A 22,652-nucleotide genomic window follows, 5' to 3' on the forward strand; every position below is an offset into this window, starting at 1 on the left:
CCAGCGCTTCGTGATGTCCAAGAACGCCTGAGCAGATAGCTGCCACTCTCCGGGCTCCAAGGTATGGCGACTGAGAAAGTCCGCCTTGACATTCATGACTCCGGCAATGTGGGCCGCTGAAAGCTGCTCCAGGTTCGCTTCCGCCCACTGGCAAAGATTCATAGCCTCCTTGGCTAGAGGGGCGCTCTTGGTACCTCCCTGGCGGTTGACATAGGCCACAGCCGTGGCATTGTCCGACAGGACCCGTACAGGCTTCAACACCAGTACCGGGATGAACTCCAAAAGCGCCAACCGAATGGCTCTGAGTTCCAGGAGGTTGATAGACCACTTTGCCTCTGCAGGAGACCAGAGCCCCTGCGCTGTCCTTCCCAAGCAGTGGGCTCCCCAGCCCGACAACGAGGCATCCGTCGTGACGACAATCCACTCTGGGGTCACCAGAGGCATTCCCGCAGACAACTTGTCTGTCTGCATCCACCAGCTCAGCGCCTTGCGCACTGCTGGGTCCAAGGGAAGGCGCACAGCATAATCCTCCGACATCGGAGTCCAGCGCTGCAGCAAAGAGTGTTGAAGTGGTCTCATATGAGCCCTGGCCCAGGGCACAATTTCCATCGTGGCCGTCATAGAGCCCAACAGCTGCACATAGTCCCAAGCCCGAAGGGGAGAGGCTACTAGGAACTGATCCACCTGAGCCTGAAGTTTGACAATCCGATTGTCTGGCAGGAACACTCTGCCCACTTGGGTGTCGAATCGAACTCCCAGGTACTCCAGGGACTGAGTCGGGCGCAGCTGGCTCTTCTCCCAGTTGATGATCCATCCCAGGGAGCTCAAAAGAGCAACTACCCGGTCCACAGCTTTGCCGCACTCTGCATAAGAGGGGGCTCGGATCAACCAGTCGTCCAGATAAGGATGGACTTGTACCCCTTCCTTTCGTAGGAAGGCCGCGATGACCACCATTACTTTGGAAAAGGTCCGCGGAGCAGTAGCCAACCCGAAAGGGAGGGCTCTGAACTGGAAGTGTCGACCCAGGACTGCAAAACGCAGAAAGCGTTGATGAGGAGGCCAGATGGGAATATGCAGGTACGCTTCCTTGATGTCCAAGGATGCCAGGAACTCTCCTGCCTTCACTGCCGCTATAACAGAGCGGAGAGTCTCCATGCGAAAGTGCCGCACTTTCAAGGCCCGATTGACCCCTTTGAGGTCGAGGATAGGCCAGACAGAACCTCCTTTCTTTGATACCACAAAGTAAATGGAGTAACGTCCCTTGCCAAGCTGACTTTCTGGCACCGGAACGACCGCGCCCAGGCGGATCAGATTGTCCAAGGTCTGCTGTACTGCCACAGCTTTGACCGGAGACTTGCAGGGAGAGAGTACAAACCCGTCTTTTAAGGGTCGGCAGAACTCTAGTTTGTAGCCGTCTCTGATGACTTCCAGCACCCACGCGTCTGAAGTTATTGTGGTCCACTCGCCCAGAAACGAGGACAGCCGTCCTCCAATCTGCACTGGGGCGTGGACCAAGACCCCGTCATTGGGTACGAGACCCTGGGGGAGGACCGGAGGGAGCACCTCCGGGACGGCGGTCTCTGCGAAAGGAATGCTGCTTGGGGGAGAAATTCCTCTTGAAGGAAGAGGGGGCAGAGGAACCCGACTTGCCCGGGCGGTACCGACGGGCTTCCTGCAACCGTCCTCTGGAGGTACCGGGACGAGTACTAGCCCGAGCCCTGACCTCTGGTAATTTCTTGCCCTTAGACGTGCCGAGATCGGTCACGATTTTGTCCAGCTCGACCCCAAAGAGCAGCTTGCCTTTAAAAGGCAACCTAGCCAGGCGGGATTTAGAGGCGTGGTCAGCAGACCAATGTTTCAGCCAAAGCCACTGCCGCGCAGAGATTGTCTGAGCCATGCCTTTCGCTGAGGCCCTCAAGACATCATACAGCAAGTCTGCCAAATAGGCTAAGCCCGATTCCAGGGCCGGCCAACCAGCCCTCAAGGAATGATCCGAGGGGGAAGCCCGCTGCACCATAGTCAGGCACGCCCTGGCCACATAGGAGCCGCAAACTGAGGCCTGCAAACTTAAAGCAGCCGCCTCAAAGGACGACCTTAAGGCCGCCTCCAATCTTCTGTCTTGGGCGTCCTTTAGGGCCGTGCCACCTTCCACCGGCAACGCCGTTTTCTTAGTCACCGCAGTGATTAAAGAATCCACGGTAGGCCACAGATAGGCCTCACGTTCACTCACAGCCAAAGGATAGAGGCGGGACATAGCCCTAGCCACTTTAAGGCTCGCTTCTGGGACATCCCATTGAGCCGAAATTAAGGTGTGCATGGCATCATGCACGTGGAAGGTTCTAGGCGGGCGCTTCGTCCCCAGCATAATGGCAGAGCCAACAGGGGCTGAGGGAGAGACGTCCTCCGGAGAGGAAATCTTCAAAGTGTCCATGGCCTGTAACAACAGGTTGGGCAAATCCTCTGGGCTAAAAAGCCGCGCTGCAGAGGGGTCATCCGCTCCATCCGAGCGGGGATCCGTCTCCTCCAAGGAATCTGCAAAGGACCGTTGGGAGACCTCAGACACGCTGCCCTCATCTACATCGGAGGAGACAAATTCCTCCAAGGCCTGGGAATCAACCCGAGGGCGTTTACCTCTGGGAACCTCAACCTCTTTACCAGACGAGGGAGCAGGGGCAGCGTTGTGCATGAGGAAGGCCTGATGCAGCAGCAAAACAAACTCAGGGGAGAAACCCCCCAGACTGTGCACTTCCGCAGCCTGGGCAACAGCCCTAGACGCACCCTCAACCGGCGCTCGCAATAGCGGGGTAGAGACATGCTGCGCATCCAAAATGGCGTCCGGCGCGACACTCCGCGAAGGAGCCGCGCGGGAAGAACGGCTCTTAACTTTAGCCGCTTCTGTGCCGTCGCCCAAATTAAGGGCGTTCATGGCATTAATGTCTCCAACCTCAAGGGCGGCCCAAGAAGAAGCCGTCCGAGCCGCGTGGCCGGCCAAGATGGCGGAGGCGAGGAGCGGGGGATGGGCGTTTATGGCGGGAAAACCCGCCACGCCGGAGGAAGGACCGGGACATTCATCGGTCACGAAACTGTCACCCAACAAGGGCGAATCAGGCTTTAAGACCCCCGCATCCCCTCTAGAAGCGCTCAAGCGACCCGGGGAGCGACCCTTTGCGCCCTCGCCCTCCGACGCCATATGCCACGAGGAGAAGAATCGGGGAACCCCCTGCCCGCTATAAAAAGGTAAAAATTACCTGCTGTCCGCTCCGAGTTGTAACGACCTGGTGTCCCAGTGAGTAGCTGCAATAGACGCTTAAATAAACGTCGAAATAAACGCCTTTAAGGACGTTCAAAATTTTTTTTTTTTTTAACGGAGCCAGCGGGAGGGGGGAGAAAAGGAGGGACCTGGCACCACCAGGTTTGCACTTGCTCAAAAGAGCCCTCAACCCCAGGCACTCAACAAAACCTAAAAATTAGGCTTGGAGGCCTAGCCAGAGCTGCTGCTGTGTGTGACCACCACCTGCTGAGATAGAGAACATACTGAGGAGTTTCCGGCAGCACATGACCACATATAGGGAGGCAAAAGTTTGCTCTCTATCTCCACCTGCTGGTAGATGGACACAACCCACCAGTCTATGGATTGATCAGCTTGATGATATGGAAAATGGTATTATTTTATTTTCTGTATTTGTTTTATTTCTATTTGTTAATTTGTAAAGTGGTGATTGGTATTTGTTAGTTTTTTCAAATTTACATCTGCTGTCTTTATATTTTGCACAGTACTAGGGGACATTTTCTGTTTCTGTGGTGTTGCATTGTATGCAGAGTCTGGCATCGAGGGTTCAGTTTAATTTTTGTCTAAATAGAAAGTTTATGATTACTTATTCTATAGTGGATTAGGATGTATCTGTGTTTGTGAAAAAGACATGGCTTTCGGTTGGCATTGACTGTGCAGGGTTGATGATCTGTACTAATCTGTCTGTTTTCGTTTTACAATAGGTGAATTGATGTTCTAGTGCTCACTGTAGTGTTTAAGATGCTTTCCTTTTCCTTGTGTGACTCGTACAAATTACTGTTTATGGTATGGTAGAATTGCTCTATAGGTCCTGAGTGTTTTGTATTCTCGGTATGCCTAGTACTGGATTTGGGGGGGGGGGGGGGGGGGGGGGGGGTTAAAAAATGACCAGCCCCGGGTGTCAACTGAGGCTTTTGAACTTACAAGCATGAAACCTATTTTGCTCAAAAGTCATTCCGTTTTGCTTTGCATGTGCAAAAATGGTCTCCACTTGTATCTTATTTTAAAGATGCTTAGTGTCTATGTTGTTTGCTTATTTGCTGTATTTCATGCTATCTATGGCTTATGCGTGAAATACACTCTCACATATCCTTTCCCCCTCCCTCTTCTTCATTATTGTCTTTTAGACAAATATGTACAGTGCTCGCTTCAAGATTGTTATTCATTGTCTTACCTGTATATTGAAAATCAATAAAAACAGTAAACTGAAAAAAAGATTTTTTTTTATAAGAATTGTAGAATGATTCAAGGTTGAAGATATAACTTTATTGACTCGTGACGATTATGGTACATGATTCTCCTCGGTGAAGTCTAAAGATCGTGGAGTAGAACCGCTGAAGTCACAATAAAAAAAATGAGAAAGCACTTATGGGACTTTGGCTTCGTACTATCTATACGTAGCCCGTTGTTTTGGTAACTTTATTGAAACATTTCTCCCTCTTTTTTAATACTAAGGCGGTGGTTGCTCCCCTACACATTTGCAGACAGAGCTTCCTTCCTGTTCTCAATCTCCATTCTCCGCCGCAGCCGCTGCGCGCCTAAGAAAGTGGAAGAGGTCATTTGAAATCAGGCGGCGGTTGGGGACGTCACTTGCTCCTCACCCAATTACCTCCCGCCAGCGCCACCCGAACAGCAGCTCCCGCTCCTCCCCTACTGTACACCAGTCAGGGGCGCCGGAACCGCCCTGAAGGCCATTGGCTCTGGAGTCCCAGCGAGGTGGCCGTCGCCGACGGAAAGAGTTGCGCAAGGGCGCATGCGCGGTCAGAAACCAGCACGGCAGGTAGACGAGGGTGGTGTGTAAGGCTGCGCGAGCGAAACGCAATGGTGCTGGAGAGCATCGCTCGGATCATCAAGGTGCAGCTGCCTGCCTACCTGAAGAGATTGCCTGTGCCCGAGAGTGTCGGCGGATTCGTGCGGCTCACCGGTGAGGGAACTTTGGAGAGGCAGAGGCCTGGCTTCTTAGCTTTTTGTTTTGTAATGCTTTGTTTTATTATACTTTGTTTAAAGGGAGAAGCCAATTATTGCATCTTGGTTTTGCAGCTCTCGCTCTTTGGCGTGTTTCCTGGGAAGAACTAGCTGCGCGCGCAACTGCCCTATGCCGGGTAGAGAGTTTCCCATTCAGCAGCACCCTTTAATTTCGCTTGTGGCGTTCGCTAAATCCCGCATAGCGGTAGCTGATCTGGGGGAGGACATTGCCCTGTTGTTAGCACTATGTTCTTGAGGACTGTTCAGGAAAGCCAAAACACTGAAAGTTCGGACTTAAAGTATGGCTAGTGAATTTCAGGGAAAACTTATTATCACTTCCTGCCTTGGGGTGTGATGAATGCGAAGTTTCTAGCTACCGTAGCCTGCTGTTTGGCATAAACTGTAGCAATGCTTAGGATAAATTATCACATCACTGTAATTATTATTATTTCCAATCCAGTGGATGTTAGGAATTATGTCTAAGGGGTTGAGAGTGTCTGGGGTAAAATAACTCTCCGAAAATGGAATGAAAGCAAATGGTGTGAAGGAAAAATTGGTGAAAAGACACATTCAGTCTGAAAACGGGCCAGATTGCTTCTCTGGAACCTAAAGTCCCTCCAAAATATGATCAAATTCTTTTCTGTGGGAGGAGCAGGTCTAGTTTCTACTTTGACTTTTATACACAGAAACATAGTAACTAGCATTGTTCCTTCTTTTCTTCTATGTGTTCTAGTTAGACAACACATGCATACACTTCATACTTAACAGAAATACACCCACACAAGCCTCCACAGATACACCAATGAACAAATTCATTAAGAAAAAAAAAAGTGTATGTTCAGTACTGCTTTTATATAGACTTAGTGTAAGTAGAGGAGTAGCTTAATAGCACAGCAGGCAGAGAACCTGGGGAACCGGGTTGGAATCTCACTGTGGGTTCTTCTGATCTTGGACAAGTCTCTTAATCCTACATTATCCCGGGCACAAAAACTTGGCATGTGGGCCCACTAGGGACAGAGAAAGTACTTGCATATAATGTAAACTGCTTTAGTTGTACCACAAAAAGGCAATTCATCAAATCTATGATCCCTTTGATACTGTATAACATATCAATAAATTAATGCATATGTATACACAAACTAAAACACAGGTTGAAAACAATTCATTGAGTCATATCTCCCTCATCATGCTCCATTGTGCTGGCTGTTAGTGATTCCAATGTGTTTCAATTTCATTGTAAACTTTATTGTGAAAGCTACTGACTGAATTATATAGCTTCAATTGTTGCTATGGATAGTGAGACCTAGTGACTTTTGAACATGTAGTTCGCTACTAGTTGCTGTGTGCATAGCCACCTCGTGGTGGAGAATTATGGCAATGCCTTTTACTTTAGGAAGGTCGCACCTCATGGTTAAATTGTAAAAGTCATGCTTGGAAAGCCTATTGACAGTGACATCTAATATATTATTATTACACTTGGTTTCCTTTTGTTATGCTTTCCAACCCAGATCAAACCAGGTCGAAGTCAGAGATATACACACAGGCAATACAGATATATACATAAATATGGGTTGGAAAATATATGAACCATGTTTTCTTTACATTTTACTGTTGAAATGCATTAAGGGTCTCCTTTACTAAACCGCCCTAGCTGTTCCTACACGGCAAATGTGACACAACCCATTCAAAGCAAAAAAATTTAATTGTATAAGTCTTCATACCCCTTGTTTCAGTATTTAGTGTAAACCACAATGAATGTTCATGGGAGAGATTTGCATGCACTTCCTCCACTATGTGCAAATCTCTCATGAATATACATTGTGGGTATCCTGAAAACCTGAGTGGCTGTGGTACCTCCAGGACCAAGTTTGGGAATCACTGTGTTAGTCATTAAGAAAAGTTCTATTTATATTTTCTCAAATCAAGTGATCAGGTAATCCTCCTGACAAGATTCATATTTTGCAGTGCTGCATCAGGGGTCGTCGGTTCCTGAAAAACACAAATTATTAAAATCTGACCACCGTTGATGTTTAATATTTTTCAAGGCACATACATATAACTACACTAATAGAAACAGTATTCAGTTCAATTAAGTTGCATTTAGTTTAAAGAGGAAGTCAGCTGACATGAACTACCAATAAATTATACTAACATCATGCAATCTAATTCTTTGGAGCTACATGTTTAATGTGAAAATCCATTGTTGTCCTTAAAATTAAGGTAGCATTCAAAATCCCCTCCCTCCCACCCGTGCTCAATCTTATCAGTGACATGCCATTTAAGATCTGAAATTGTATGTTTATGTTGAAGCCAATAGGTTACTAAAAAGACATCTTCTTTAGTTGTATTTATTAGAGATTTATGCTTGTTTAATCTCTAATGGCCGGTGCCTTCTTTAAATGCAACTTAATTGAACTGAACACTGTTTCTATTAGTGCTGGGACCTCTGCTTTTTAACATTTATGAATGATCTAGAGATGGGAGTAACTAGTGAGTTAATTAAATTTGCTGATGACGCAAAATTACAAGGGGACCTTACGAGAGTGGTAGACTGGGCATCTAAATGGCAGATGACGTTTAATGTGAGCAAATGCAAAGTGATGCATGTGGGAAGGAGGAACCTGAATTATAGCTACATAATGCAAGGTTCCACGTTAGGAGTCACTGACTAAGAAAAGAGATCTAGGCGTCGTTGATGATACATTGAAACCCTCTGCTCTGTGTGCTGCTGCAGCCAAGAAAGCAAATAGAATGTTAGGTATTATTAGGAAAGGAATGGAAAACAAAAATGAGGACGTTATAATGCCTTTGTATCGGTCCATGGTGTGACCGCAACTCGAATGTTGTGTTCAAGTCTGGTCGCCGAATCTAAAAAAAGATATAGGAGAATTAGAAAAGGTACAGAGAAGGGCGATGAAAATTATAAAGGGGATGGGACGAGTTCTCTATAAGGAAAGGCTGAAGCGGCTAGGGCTCTTCAGCTTGGAGAAAAGACTGCTTAGGGGAGATATATAAAATAATGAGTGGAGTGCAACTGGTAGATATGAATCGTTTTGTTTACTCTTTCCAAAAATACTAGGACTAGGGGGGCATGCGATGACTACAAAGTAGTAAATTTAAAACAAATTGGAGAAGATGTTTCTTCACTCAGTGTGTAATTAAACTCTGGAGTTTGTTGCCAGAGAATGTGGTAAAGGTGGTTAGCTTAGCGGGGGTTTAAAAAAGATTTGGATGGCGTCCTAAAAAAAAGTCCATAGAGCATTATTAAAATGACTTGGGGAAAATCCACTGCTTATTTCTGGGATAAGTAGCATAAAATGTTTTCGTACTTTTTTGGGATCTTGCCAGGTATTTGTGACCTGGATTGACCACTGTTGGAAACAGGATGCTGGGCTTGATGGACCTTTGGTCTGTCCCAGTGTGGCAATACTTACGTGCTTAAATACAGGTATGTGTAGTGCCTTGAATATTGTGATGAATAGATTTTAATAACTTTTTATTTTTCAGGACCCGTTCCCTGATGCAGCATTGTGAAACATGAGTCATATCGGACGGTTACCTTGTCGCTTGAATTGAGAGAAGTTCTATTTATATTTTCTTAATAACATTTAAGAAAGGGGTTGATTTTTTCTAGCATATCGAAAAAAAACATGGATCTGTGAGCAAAGATGGTGATGCTTGTTTCAGTGTTTTTGGCTGAGTGCACCTTCTGAAGATCTGACTACCTTATTGTAGATTGAATAGGGGATTAATTGATTTGGTTTATTTATATATCATGTACCCCTGATTTAAATTGTTTTACGACCATCATTTACATTATAATGCTGCTACTGCCATTCTTCACTATAGGGATGATAGCAGGATGATGTGCTGTTTTTTACATAACGCACATTGCTTATCATTGAGACCAAAACATCGGAACACAGTCTTCTCCCACATGCATGCAATAACCTCTTAGTGTTTCTCCACAAATACTGTGCAATGTATAATAAAGCTTTTCTTCAACAGAGACTTGCTTCTTGTCACCCTCCAATCCACACCATGCCTGTGAAATAATCTTGATTATTGTTGCACATTTTTCTCCATTCTCGGCTGGATCTGGCATAGCCACTAGGACTAGAGAGCTAGCAGCTACTTCAACTGTGAGCACTCTTTCATATACATTAAGGGCCAGATTCTGTAAATGACATCTAAAATCTAGACACGTCTGATTAACACGCTATTATATATAATGCGCCTAAAGTTACACGCGGTGTATAGAATAGTGCACAGGACTGGGGAACATGCCTACATTTATGCCACTGAAAACCTGGTGTCAAAATGTAGGCATGTTTCCCCAAATTCTATAACGTGCGTAAATTTGAGTACTTCCCTCACACACACATTTCTCCCATGGCCGCACCCCCTTTTCAGCTGGCCACATTGGAAATGACGTGTGTCTCTTTTTAGAATACACCTAAAATGTGTGTGTAAATTCCAATTAATTGGTTGTTATTGGGCTCATTACTTAATTGAGTAGCACATGTAAATTGGCCACACGCACAATTTAACACAGGCTACTCACCGTGCCTTATATAGAATCCGGCCCTAACTGCCATACTGTTTGCTCTGTGGGGTACAGAGTCCAGATACAGTCCCAAGATCTTTAGAAAAGTATGCCAAAGGTTAGGCTGGTGGAGCCTTGCTGCATGCAGTCTACTCAGTCTGTTACCTTTAGATTGTAAGCTCTCGAGCAGGGACTGTCCTTCCCCATGTTTAACTTGTACAGCGCTGCGTAACGCTAGTAGCGCTATAGAAATGCTAAGTAGTAGTAGTAGTTGTAAAAGTAATGGAGGGCTAATCACCACTGTATAAAAATTGGTAGGTAGGGCTTTCTCAAGCACATCAAAATACATTTCTGAGCCATTCACCAAACTTTTAGAGGCAGGGACCTACTGATCAGGCACTCTAAGCAAAGAGCAGCTACCCAGCACAAGAATCCTTGGGTACAGAGGCACTAAGGTGTCCTTAAGTGCCACCAAATAGCGGGTTACCCCTTCCAAAAACTGACCTACCATAAGTGGCTCTAACCCCCTGTCACTTAGCATAGCAATCCAAGTCAACTAGGTGGAAGGGATCAGATTGAGTAATGAAATTGAAGTCTAAAAGGATTTGATGTTGGGTTGTTTTATTCTAGTTCTTTTTCTAATGTTATTGGTGTGAAGAATTTTTATTTTATGTATGTAAATTTTGTAAACTATTGAGCACACTTGGATTGTGTGGTATAAAAGTTTTTTTTAATAAATAAAAATATCAGGATTTTATATTGCATCTCTTATAAAGCTATGCTTTCCATTATTAGGGGAATGTCCCTAACTTTGCATTTTAAGAATTCCTCTAGCACTTCAACACCCAAATCTGCATTCTATTTATGTGCCAAGTTTTGAAAACTTGTATGGCTTTTTCATATGCAAAAGAATAGCATAATAGGCAGATATGGAATTTTTGCCCTCTGCTTCCAACAATAAATGCTCATCAAGCCCCTCTTGCCTCCAGTGTCAAGTTTAGCTCAATTAAGGAACAAAATATAATTCCAAAGCTGAAGATATGCAAAGAAGTCCATTGCTGGCAGCACAAACTGTTCCCCAGGCTCTTGAAAAGTTCTAACCTGCCCATCCTCCTCTAGCACATCAAATAATTTCCATATCCTCAAAGCAGAAAACACATGAATAAATGTCTTTGTGGGGTCTGTACTTACAGCAAGTTTCAAAGCAAGGTATGCGCTTTTGAAATGCGGAGTGAAAAATGTGAGGTTAAAAGCATCCACAAATTTTATGCCTGTGTAGACAGTTTGGAAATTGTCTACTATATAAAAACCTGGATTAGGTACATATGTGCATTCCTTGATTTATATTCTTCTAATTAAAAATTGCACAGCCTGCCTAAATCACATTTTGAGTGATTTCAAATGCACGGTGGCCTTGACGTTGAATATCGATTATCAATAGTTAAGTTTTGTGTGTTAGATTTATTCAATGATAGCAGTAGTAGAATCCATCATCTGGTGGTTTTGAATTGATCCTTGATGTGTTGTACACATCTCGTTTTAGCCTTTAAACCTTCTTGATTTCACTGATGTAGATACTGCTTGGGAGTGACGTATATGGGTTTATTTTATGCGCACAATGCACTAATGAACATTCTCTCTTTTCTGGTTGTTTTGATGTATATGACTAACACAGCCTCTCTCCTTAAACTGGGAAGGTAAGCCTTGTCTCAGTTTTGCATGCCACATCAAGACTGGATTATTGTAATACACTCTACACTGGTCTGACTACAAAGGCTTAGCACCAGCTCCAATTGATTCAGAATACTGCATCAAGCCTGATAAAAGGTTGTAAATGATATGACTACATCACACCATTTTTGCATAAACTTCACTGGTTACCAGTACAATACAGAGCCAAATTTAAAACTCTGTTTGACCTTCAAGGCCCTTGAAGGAAATGGCCCAAAGTACTTGAAGAACAGGATCTCCCCCTACATACCTTCAAGGTCACTAAGGTCCTCCCCAAGGAGTTTCCCTAACCACACCCTCTCCGAAGGACATCACATGATGTGATAAACTCACAAGTGAGCCTTCTCCGGAGTAGCCTCCATGGTCTGTAATGCACTCCCTGAAAGGCTTCACTTAACACAAGACTATCTCTACTTCAGGAAGCAGGTGAGAGCTTGGCTCTTCAACCAGGCCTTTTAACGGAAGAAGTAAATGACACCAGCTGCGCATAATATAGCAGGACATGTTTATCCACTCCTGCCCTAGCTAAGTTAATGTTTAAAGAACTTTAGTCCCTTATTTTCTTATTCCTGCTACTTTATCTTATCTATCTATATGTTCCCTCTGCTTACACCCTGTGCTGTTTCTTCAACTGTTTTATTACATATTGTGTTGACATTGTGAGTAGTAAACTACGGGGCTCGTTTTCAAAGCACTTAGCCTTACAAAATTCCATAGATTACAATGTAACTTTGTAAGTCTAAGTGCTTTGAAAATACGCCTCTGTCATCCTTAGTATTTGAATATTTTTACTGCTGTCATTGTCTATTGCTTATGTTTGACTTATTCTTTCTGTACACTGCCTTGAGTGAATTCCTTAAAAAAGGCGGTAAATAAATCCTAATAAATTAAGAGAGTACACAGCCAAAAAACTTGCTCATATCTTACTGAAAAATCTACAGATCAAATTACAGCCAATGATGAGTATGACCCATGCCTGTGCTGAATGCTCAAACGTTAAACCGATCTACTGTGCTTCAGTTTCAGAATGGCTTCGCCTGCTTCCGTTCCTGGGTGTGCTGGCTTTGCTGGGATACCTTGCAGTTCGGCCATTCCTCCCAAAGAAAAAACAGCAGAAGGATAGCCTGATTAACCTCAAAATTCAGAAGGAGAACCCCAAAGTGGTGAATGAGATTAACATAGAGGATCTGCATCTTGCCAAAGCAGCGTACTGCAGGTGTTGGCGCTCTAAGACGGTGAGATGCTTTTTATGGATCTGATGGCGGAATTTCATGGTATTGGGAGTGTTATGTCTCTAGTGGCTAGCTGATTTTGAGGAAATATGTTTTAAAAATATACTTATAAAGATTTACAGACTTTCTCTAGGGTATAATATCTTTACTCTTTTTATCCAGAACACAAGGTAAGAATCCAGGTGTAAATTCTGTGATTGATTCCTTGCAATTTGGGGTCCTTTCAGCTAATTAGGCAGAAGTGTGAATCCCGTCCCTGCACCAATCTCACACAGCCCATGAGTGATAAATTTGAGACTAAAATTGTACCAGGGCTAAAGAATAAAATTGTCTTGTCATGGTATTGCACAGACCAAACTCATTTGGAGACACAAACACAGGCAGCGTAAAACATGGCTAATGAAATGATAAAATATGCTTGCTTGGGTGTTTCTTTTTTTTCATGAATTAATATTGATGTGTGGTTTATTAATTGTACATGGCTTGGAGTTACTGTTTGATAATTTACCGCCCTTCATGTTGGTATCAGTGCGGTTTACAATGGTACAAACCATTCCACAAGACTACTCAACAAATTAACCACCACCACCACTAAGACAATGGCCACATAACTTGCATGTTCCAGGCCATAAGCTTGACAAAAATGTGTTCTTAAGAGCCTTTTTAAAGTGGTAAATGAAATCTGTAATCTCAGTGTTGTAGGAAGATTATTCCAAAATTTAGCCAAACGATAAACTGCACCAGGTTGTCACCTCAGATCGTAAGTACTAAGGAGGAGCATAAAGGCAGTAAGATGTTAGAGGATAACCAGAAACCAAAACCTTTTGAACTATACACAGCCATTTAAATTTTTATCTCGTAACCAATTGGTAGCTAGTGTCTCTTAATAAGCAATGACAAGGCTCGTGAAATGTGACCCCATAAATCAGTCTGATGGCTGTGTTTTTTGTACCAGTAGCAGATATTTCACAGAGCTAGTGCACAGTCCATTATATAGAGCATTGTAGTCTAACCCTAGCTGTAGTAAATGCATGCACCAGGGCAGGTAAGGCTTTAAAATCCAGGAATATCCTTGTACATCTAATTCCCTAGGATGTGCTAGGATAAACTTAGTTTTATATTGTTTGCTTTCATTTGGTTATTTTGTCTTCTCTAGTTTTCAACAAGCACATTCATCTGTAGCAGTCTTTTTCTGTGCATAAATGATAATCATCATACAAAAAATTGTTTTGAAACTGAAAAAAATTAATGAACACTAAGACTACAGTTTTGCCTCCAGTTTGGAATTTTTGCCTCCCAAGAGATGCATGCAGAATTTCATCAAGTTTCTGTAACTGATTGAGGTTGGGCAGGTACATGGAGCACCATAAAACGATAGAACAGCTACCTCAAGAATTATAGAAAGAGTTGACTGTCTTCCCTATTTCATTCCTTTTGTACTTGAGTTAGTAATTTGGTTTCCAGAAACCTACACACATCTATATTTGGGTGTTACCAACACAGAATAATTTTGTTAAATTAAGCACACTTGTGGGGTCTTTTACTAAAGCTTAGCTCGAGTTATCTGCCGCAGGGCCCATTTTATTCCTGTGGGCCCTGCGGCAGATAACTCAAGCTAAACTTTAGTAAAAGACCCCTTGGTGCCCCATATTTCAAACAAGAAAAAAAAGGGGCATAGCCAAAAATCCTCAGAATCCTGACTCTTTGATGCAAAAGTTTCAACATGTTAGGGTTATCAATAGAAATCAAACAAAGTAAAACATGGAAAAGAAAATAAGATGATACCTTTTTTATTGGACATAACTTAATACATTTCTTGATTAGCTTTCGAAGGTTGCCCTTCGTCAGATCGGAAATAAGCAAATGTGCTAGCTGACAGTGTATATAAGTGAAAACATTCAAGCATTAATTACTATGACAGTCTGACAGGGTGGGAGGATGGGGGTGGGTCGGAGGTATGCATGGGGACATCAAAGCATATCATGGATATTGTAACAGGATGGGTGTGGATAGGTGAGGGGTGGGGTGATCAACAGAGACATACAGCTTTATGGTTTATAATGGGCTAGGAACATGTTAGGGGAAATCATCAATTATAAGCTTTTGGCTTATCCGAAAAATAGTTTTTGCAAAAAAAGTAGAATCCAAAGAGAAAAACCTTCATGGAATGTAGCACTAACATGTGCAATTTGTATTCTCAAAACAATTTTGAAATTATATGTAACTTGATAGATGGTCTCCAATTACTCCTGCCGGAATTCTGTGCCAAAAATGTGAAATTCTGCAAGCTTCTTTAAATAATATTTTTGTACCCACATTTCATCCATCTTACCGCTCCCCCCTCCCCATACATATACCATCCATATTTATTTTTTCCAGCAGTCTTGCCTCCCTCCATTCCTGTACATAGATACTGATCAGCTTTTTCCAGCCCCCCCACCCCCCCGAACCCTGCACTCACCGGTACAGCGTGGAAGGAGCTTCAGAGGTGTACACATCAGGAGTACCTCTTAGGGCAGGAAAGAGTCCCCACTCTTTCTTTCCTGTCCGCTGCCTCTGCTCTTGCTGGTACCACTGCACTTCTTCAAAATGGCCGCTGAGACTTCTTGCAGCAGTCTCATGAGATTGCCACTTTAAGTCTCGGTGACCATTTTGAAGAAGCAGTGGTACCAGCAACAGTGTGCCTGTTGGCTGAAGAATGTAAGGATCCAGGTTTTGTTTTTTTTTAAATCCCTGCTATCTCTTCCTGTTGTTCTCAGCCCTGATCGGAAACGTGGGATCTTGCTTGCTTTCCCCCTTCCTAATTTTAAACGTTTTATTGATGACTTAAACGTAACAGTGTCACCATTACAAAACATAAAAATATACAAGTAATCAAATATTATACAATACCTTACACATTGTCACCAAATTTTTTCCCGAAATAAATCCCTCATCCCTCTCCCCCTGCCCCCCCCCCCCCCCCCCCCCCCCCCCCGTGACATAATATATTTCAACATTTAGTTGTTTAGGTGATGATATTAACAGATTTTCATTGTATGAATACGCTCTGTACAAGCTATCAACATCAGCATTAAATGCGAGTTTGCTAAACCATCACAGAGCCAAATGTCTTTTTATTCTTTAATATATGTGCAAACCCTCCCCCCTCATAAGTACATAAGTACATAAGTAGTGCCATACTGGGAAAGACCAAAGGTCCATCTAGCCCAGCATCCTGTCACCGACAGTGGCCAATCCAGGTCAAGGGCACCTGGCACGCTCCCCAAACGTAAAAACATTCCAGACAAGTTATACCTAAAAATGCGGAATTTTTCCAAGTCCATTTAATAGCGGTCTATGGACTTGTCCTTTAGGAATCTAACCCCTTTTTAAACTCCGTCAAGCTAACCGCCCGTACCACGTTCTCCGGCAACGAATTCCAGAGTCTAATTACACGTTGGGTGAAGAAACATTTTCTCCGATTCGTTTTAAATTTACCACACTGTAGCTTCAACTCATGCCCTCTAGTCCTAGTATTTTTGGATAGCGTGAACAGTCGCTTCACATCCACCCGATCCATTCCACTCATTATTTTATACACTTCTATCATATCTCCCCTCAGCCGTCTCTTCTCCAAGCTGAAAAGCCCTAGCCTTCTCAGCCTCTCTCTTCATAGGAAAGTCGTCCCATCCCCACTATCATTTTCGTCGCCCTTCGCTGTACCTTTTCCAATTCTACTATATCTTTTTTTGAGATACGGAGACCAGTACTGAACACAATACTCCAGGTGCGGTCGCACCATGGAGCGATACAACGGCATTATAACATCCGCACACCTGGACTCCATACCCTTCCTAATAACACCCAACATTCTATTCGCTTTCCTAGCCGCAGCAGCACACTGAGCAGAAGGTTTCAGCGTATCATCGACGACGACACCCAGATCCCTTTCTTGATCCGTAACTCCTAACGCGGAACCTTGCAAGACGTAGCTATAATTCGGGTTCCTTTTACCCACATGCATCACTTTGCACTTGTCAACATTGAACTTCATCTGCCACTTGCACGCCCATTCTCCCAGTCTCGCAAGGTCCTCCTGTAATCGTTCACATTCCTCCTGCGACTTGATGACCCTGAATAATTTTGTGTCATCGGCGAATTTAATTACCTCACTAGTTATTCCCATCTCTAGGTCATTTATAAATACATTAAAAAGCAACGGACCCAGCACAGACCCCTGCGGGACCCCACTAACTACCCTCCTCCACTGAGAATACTGGCCACGCAATCCTACTCTCTGCTTCCTATCTTTCAACCAGTTCTTAATCCATAATAATACCCTACCTCCGATTCCATGACTCTGCAATTTCTTCAGGAGTCTTTCGTGCGGCACTTTGTCAAACGCCTTCTGAAAATCCAGATATACAATATCAACCGGCTCCCCATTGTCCACATGTTTGCTTACCCCCTCAAAAAAATGCATTAGATTGGTGAGGCAAGACTTCCCTTCACTAAATCCGTGCTGACTTTGTCTCATCAGTCCATGTTTTTGTATATGCTCTGCAATTTTATTCTTAATAATAGCCTCCACCATCTTGCCCGGCACCGACGTCAGACTCACCGGTCTATAATTTCCCGGATCTCCTCTGGAACCCTTCTTAAAAATCGGAGTAACATTGGCTACCCTCCAGTCTTCCGGTACTACACTCGATTTTAGGGACAGATTGCATATTTCTAACAGTAGCTCCGCAAGTTCATTTTTTAGTTCTATTAATACTCTGGGATGAATACCATCAGGTCCCGGTGATTTACTACTCTTCAGCTTGCTGAACTGACCCATTACATCCTCCAAGGTTACAGAGAATTCGTTTAGTTTCTCCGACTCCCCCGCTTCAAATATTCTTTCCGGCACCAGTGTCCCCCCCCCCAAATCCTCCTCGGTGAAGACCGAAGCAAAGAATTCATTTAATTTCTCCGCTACGGCTTTGTCCTCCTTGATCGCCCCTTTAACACCATTTTCGTCCAGCGGCCCAACCGACTCTTTGGCCGGTTTCCTGCTTTTAATGTATCTAAAAAAATTTTTACTATGTATTTTTGCTTCCAACGCTAATTTCTTCTCATTTTCCCCTTACCCTCCTCTTCCTCTCCCCCTTCCTATGAACTCTGTTCATGAGGTGGAGAACGTGTGGGGGTTTTGTTTGTTTTTCTTTTCTTTTCTTTTTTTTAAATAAGGGGACTGGCAGAGATTTGTAGGGTGAAAGAGGGGAGTGAGCCAGGACACTGTTAAGAGAGAGTGAATGAGCCAGCATGTGTGAAAGGGGTCTGACCAGCTGCATCATCAGTGGGAGTACCTCTTCTCCCCTGTAATAGCCTCACTGCAGTGTCACACATGTCCGGTATTATGACAGGAAAAGGGTTGACAACTGTTTTTAACTGAGGGCTGACAAGCTTTTGGAGGTAGGGGGAAAGAGTGAGAGTTCAAATTTGTATGAGTTTTTTGGTGGGTGTAAATAAATGATCTTTGGTTTACATCTCTTTGTTTTGTTTCAGTTCCCGGTTTGTGATGGCTCACATAATAAACACAATGAACTGACAGGAGATAATGTGGGACCACTCATTCTCAAGAAGAAAGAAGTATAGCAACCCAGCTTTTATTTTGGAGTCTAGCAACTGAATCGCACTAAATCATGCCCCTGCTGTAAAATCTAGTGTCAAGCAGTGTCCTACAGTGGGTTTTCTTCTGCCATTCAGAGAGACCATCTAGATCTGTCCTTGTCACCAGCCGGCTTGCAGGAGTTTGACTTTTTTTTTTTTGTTAGTTTAGGACTGTGTAAAAGGGGAAATACTATAGAGCATAAACACCTCCGGACTAGTAGTCTGGCCGCTCCTTTTAGGGGTTCTGGAATGCTACAGGCTGGTTATAGCTCTGTAACCAGTATAAAAAAAAAAGTGGCAAGATGATGCATTTGTGATTACAATCTGCTTGGTCCCTGCAGGAAGAGAAGGCCAATATTACCCGCTGTAGGGGGAACCCCCCTCCCCCCCTCCTGTTTGATTAAAGAATCTGTCCTAAAAGGAAATAACCTTGGAAGAGACTTTAGTCAATTATTGGGCAACGAGAGGCCTGAAAAGGGGCTCATATACTTTTACTCATACACTCACTGCATTGGAGGATTGATGGTCTTGGTCATCTTAAGAAGATTAGAACTCTAGGTCTATAAATTGTGGTAAAAACAAGGACTGAATGAGCTTTTGGTAAAATGTAACCAGTTGATAATACTGAGATAGAGCTTGTCTTATGTCAGAGTTGCTCAAATCTTTACAGTGGATCAATATTAATGGCTATTACCTGGACTTGGGAGGATATTTCCCTTCAGAGGCCCAATGGGGTGGTGTTAGTGGTAGAGCTACCAAGTTACCCAATTCAAGAGGAGAGAGAGTTTTTTTGGTTGGTCCTGGTTTTTTTTTACTTAGATCACAGCAGTTTGTCTTATGCTCCCCCTTTTTCTTTTTTGTTACATTTGTACCCCGCACTTTCCCACTCATGGCAGGCTCAATGCGGCTTACATGGGGCAATGGAGGGTTAAGTGACTTGCCCAGAGTCACAAGGGTGCCTGAAGTGGGAATCAAACTCAGTTCCTCAGTTCCCCAGGACCAAAGTCCACCACCCAGAATTGCTCAGAAGCAGCAGGTCCCATTGTTAACTTTGCTTTATTGTTTAAAAAGCACAGACTTTGATTGTTAAAGGCAGAAGCACACCAGTACTCATGTCTTATGTGCTGTCTGAAGAGAGAGCAGATCAGGTCCTGCATTCTCCCTCCCCTCCCCTGAAGTAATGGCTGATGGTTTGGAAAATGGTTCTGACCTCAGTGAGAAAGGAGGCCATGATCATAGCCAGTCCTCTGTGAACTGTTGATATTATTAAATTGGTATATGCCTGCTGATCAGAGGTTGGCAGGAAAGAAGTGGTAGGGTCAGGAGTAGAGCTGTCCAAAAATCAATCTGAATCGATTTTTCAGTTTGTTTTGGACGAATTGATTCAAATTGATTCATTTAGCAAAAAAATCAGGAGTCCCGATTCTGGATTTTACCACCTTCCTCCCTCTCATCCGCTGTCACCCAAGCCGCTGTTGCAGAAGCAGTGTCTGTATTGGCGCTCAGCTGATACAGGAACTGACATCAGGGTGGGACCGGCAGTCGAGCCAAGCAAGGAGGTTTAATAGACTGGAGTGAATGTGAGCCTGTCGAGTCCACTGTAAGCAAGTATGCCAATTTAGTTAATCTGTCCACTCCCCCCATGCAGCCGTCATTGCCATACGCTCAAAACAAGTAAACCTATGAGCTGCTACTTTCACATTGTTGGTCCACCACACTCCACTCTGCATCTGTAAGTATAAAGCTGTTTCACATACACAAGTAGATTCTGTTTTTTTAACATGTTTCACAAATTATTGTAGCTGGTAGAAAGGGAAACAGCAATTATAAACTCTGTAGTTTGTGCCCATTTTTATACATAGTGATTGGGGGGGGGGGGGATTTGGATTATTTGTACCAAAATAATGTCAAGTAACTCTTTGCATAACTGACTGCCAGATCTCATTGCTTGTTTACTTTTTCTGCCATGCAAAAATGACATTGGTGTAACATGATTTACACTAAATGTGAAAATGGTGTTTGCTGAATTATCAAGTTTTTGTGACAAACCAAAGATTATAGAGCAAAACAACTGATTTGCTGAATTTCCAGCAAAGAATTGGACATTGGGGGCTTAAATAAGGGTAAGGGGCAGTGTTCCCTCTAAGCTGAGCTTGTGCTCATATAAACCCAGAATATTGCTCACTTCCCATCAATTTTCGCTCACTGAACCCCGCCCTCATTGCTGACCCTGGGAAGGGACTGGTTACCTCTCGGGACAACTCTCTACAGTGGAACTTCCGCCCCACCTGAACCTGTGCTGTGATCCTGGGGATGGAGGAGAGCTTGGTGCTGAGCTCTGGCTATGTCCTTCCAGCTGCTTCCGCTCCCTGTCCAAGTACTATGGAGGTCAGAAGGGGCCCTAGGATGTATTTTAACCCCCTGCTCCCCGCATTAAAGAGTGCTGTGAAAGGAGCAGGGTGGGTATAGCATTTGCAGTCCAGCCTTGCAGGGATCCCCTGTTTCACTCACCCAGATCACGGTGTAGAGCTAGCAGTGCTAAAGCTGTTCAAAGAGACACAGTCCTATAGTAATGGTGGTGTAATGATGGGAGCACAGTGTTGCTTATTGAATCACTTTTGCCTTCCCTTTCTTTTGTCAAGCTTGCTGTAGCTGAAACACTGTTTCTCAGGTCAAAAGCAGAGCCGTTTGAAAACAAGAATTTAAAAATGTAATGATGCGGATGGTTGGGTTGGGGGGGGGGGGGGTTATTTTTATATTTAAAATTAAAAACTTAAGTATTTATCTTAATGAAATGCTGAGAGGCTAGAGAATGCACGTGTTCTATCAGAGGACTAGAAAAAAAGAACATAACACCTTTTGCATGCAGTGAAAATCTTTGTCAAGGGACATCTGACCTGCTCTGCTCATAAATCGGTTATCATAGATCAGAGGTTAATGTTGATACTTATGAAGAAAAAAAAATTCAGAAAATAAACTGAATATTCATTGAAATTATGATTTGAAATAAAAAAATTTTAAATAACAGGGCCCTGTTTACTAAGGTGTGCTAAAAATTATGTGCTAACCGTGTAGACAGTCGTAGGAATATTATGGTCCTTTAAGTGGCTAGTGCAAGATCATGCTTACGCTTAGCGTGTGCTAAAAACGCTAGCATGCCTCTAATGTGGCTTAGTAAATTGGGCCCTGAATTTGCTGTTTAAATCACTTGCTGTTGAGCTATTTTTGGTGCTTGTTCAAAAAAACATTTTGCATGCAGGAGGTTGCTCCTTAGAGGGCACACTGGTAAGGAGTATAAAAGATCATGTATTTTGATATACTGCCTTTTTGTGGTACAGGCAAAGTGGTTTACATATAACCAACTTCAGTCTTTTGCATAAGCTTATATAACAATGTTGGAAGGATGGTGGCCGCCCACACACCACTTGCAAGCAGCTGAATATTTTTTCATCCAGCTTGGTGGAACGCATCTCAGGAGTATCGTTGCCTATTGCAGCCTTGTTTGCTTATTTGCCTTAATTCATTTGCTTTGTGTTGTTTCAAGTGAAGGTCATGGCAAACGATTTTGTTTACTAATATCTAGGAATTCCAGAGTCTTGGGGAATTTCACATAGAGTTCTGCGAGTCTGTGGTTAGTCTTCTTGACTCAAACACAAGATCACAAATGCAGTCATTGTTTGTGACCTTGTGAGCAGTGTGTGGCCAGACACTATCCTTCTACGGCTCTGTTGTACCAGTTGTAACAGCCTTTTTCACAATCTTATTTAAGCTCTTCCAATGTCCAGCAGTAAGTCATTTTGCACTGTAACCGTTTGTAGTTTATTTCTAAAGCTTGATACTTCTATCTGCAGTAAACACCATTTTCACAATTAGTGTAAGCAATGCCATTACACTGTCATTTTTACACAGCAGAAAAAGTAAGCGAGCAGCAAGTTCTGTGGTCAGTTATGCAAAATGTTGCTCAACATTTATTTGTTGACCCAAAGTTTGCATATATTATGCTGTTAATTTGTACCAAAGTTACATGACAAAATCTAGGGATTCCCCAAACACTCTGTACTTTACACTTATTTAACAGTATGTAAATGCATACATGCACTAGCCATGAAGTAGATAGTGAAGCCCAACATATATGGGTCCTTTGTGTTCAAAAATCATGTGGCCTGCTGTAGAGTGAAAAGAACATGTGTACATTACCAATCAGGTATCCTCTTGAAAACTTAGTTTTAGATGGTAAAATTGAGTATTGCAG

General features: G+C 43.4%; 1 protein-coding gene across 1 annotated transcript; it reads left to right on the forward strand.

Annotated features, from left to right (window-relative positions):
* The first annotated feature begins 5,034 nt into the window (after positions 1-5,034).
* Positions 5,035-19,317, forward strand: CISD2 (CDGSH iron sulfur domain 2). Its single transcript, XM_030190760.1, has 3 exons — positions 5,035-5,213; positions 12,552-12,766; positions 18,296-19,317. Exons 1-3 carry the CDS (start codon positions 5,111-5,113, stop codon positions 18,383-18,385), a joined length of 408 nt encoding a protein of 135 aa, XP_030046620.1. The 5' UTR covers positions 5,035-5,110; the 3' UTR covers positions 18,386-19,317.
* Positions 19,318-22,652: the final 3,335 nt, after the last annotated feature.

This window comes from Microcaecilia unicolor, chromosome 2 (assembly GCF_901765095.1).
Source record: "Microcaecilia unicolor chromosome 2, aMicUni1.1, whole genome shotgun sequence".
Classification (NCBI taxonomy): Eukaryota; Metazoa; Chordata; class Amphibia; order Gymnophiona; family Siphonopidae; genus Microcaecilia; species Microcaecilia unicolor.

What these genes read in the sequence shown, in the direction of transcription:
- CISD2 (XM_030190760.1), top strand. Translation starts at nt 5,111, where the DNA reads ATGGTGCTGGAGAGCATCGCTCGGATCATCAAGGTGCAGCTGCCTGCC. An exon ending in CGGATTCGTGCGGCTCACCG is followed by an intron (nt 5,214 to 12,551) that starts GTGAGGGAACTT and finishes ACTGTGCTTCAG; the next exon opens with TTTCAGAATGGCTTCGCCTG. An exon ending in GGTGTTGGCGCTCTAAGACG is followed by an intron (nt 12,767 to 18,295) that starts GTGAGATGCTTT and finishes GTTTTGTTTCAG; the next exon opens with TTCCCGGTTTGTGATGGCTC.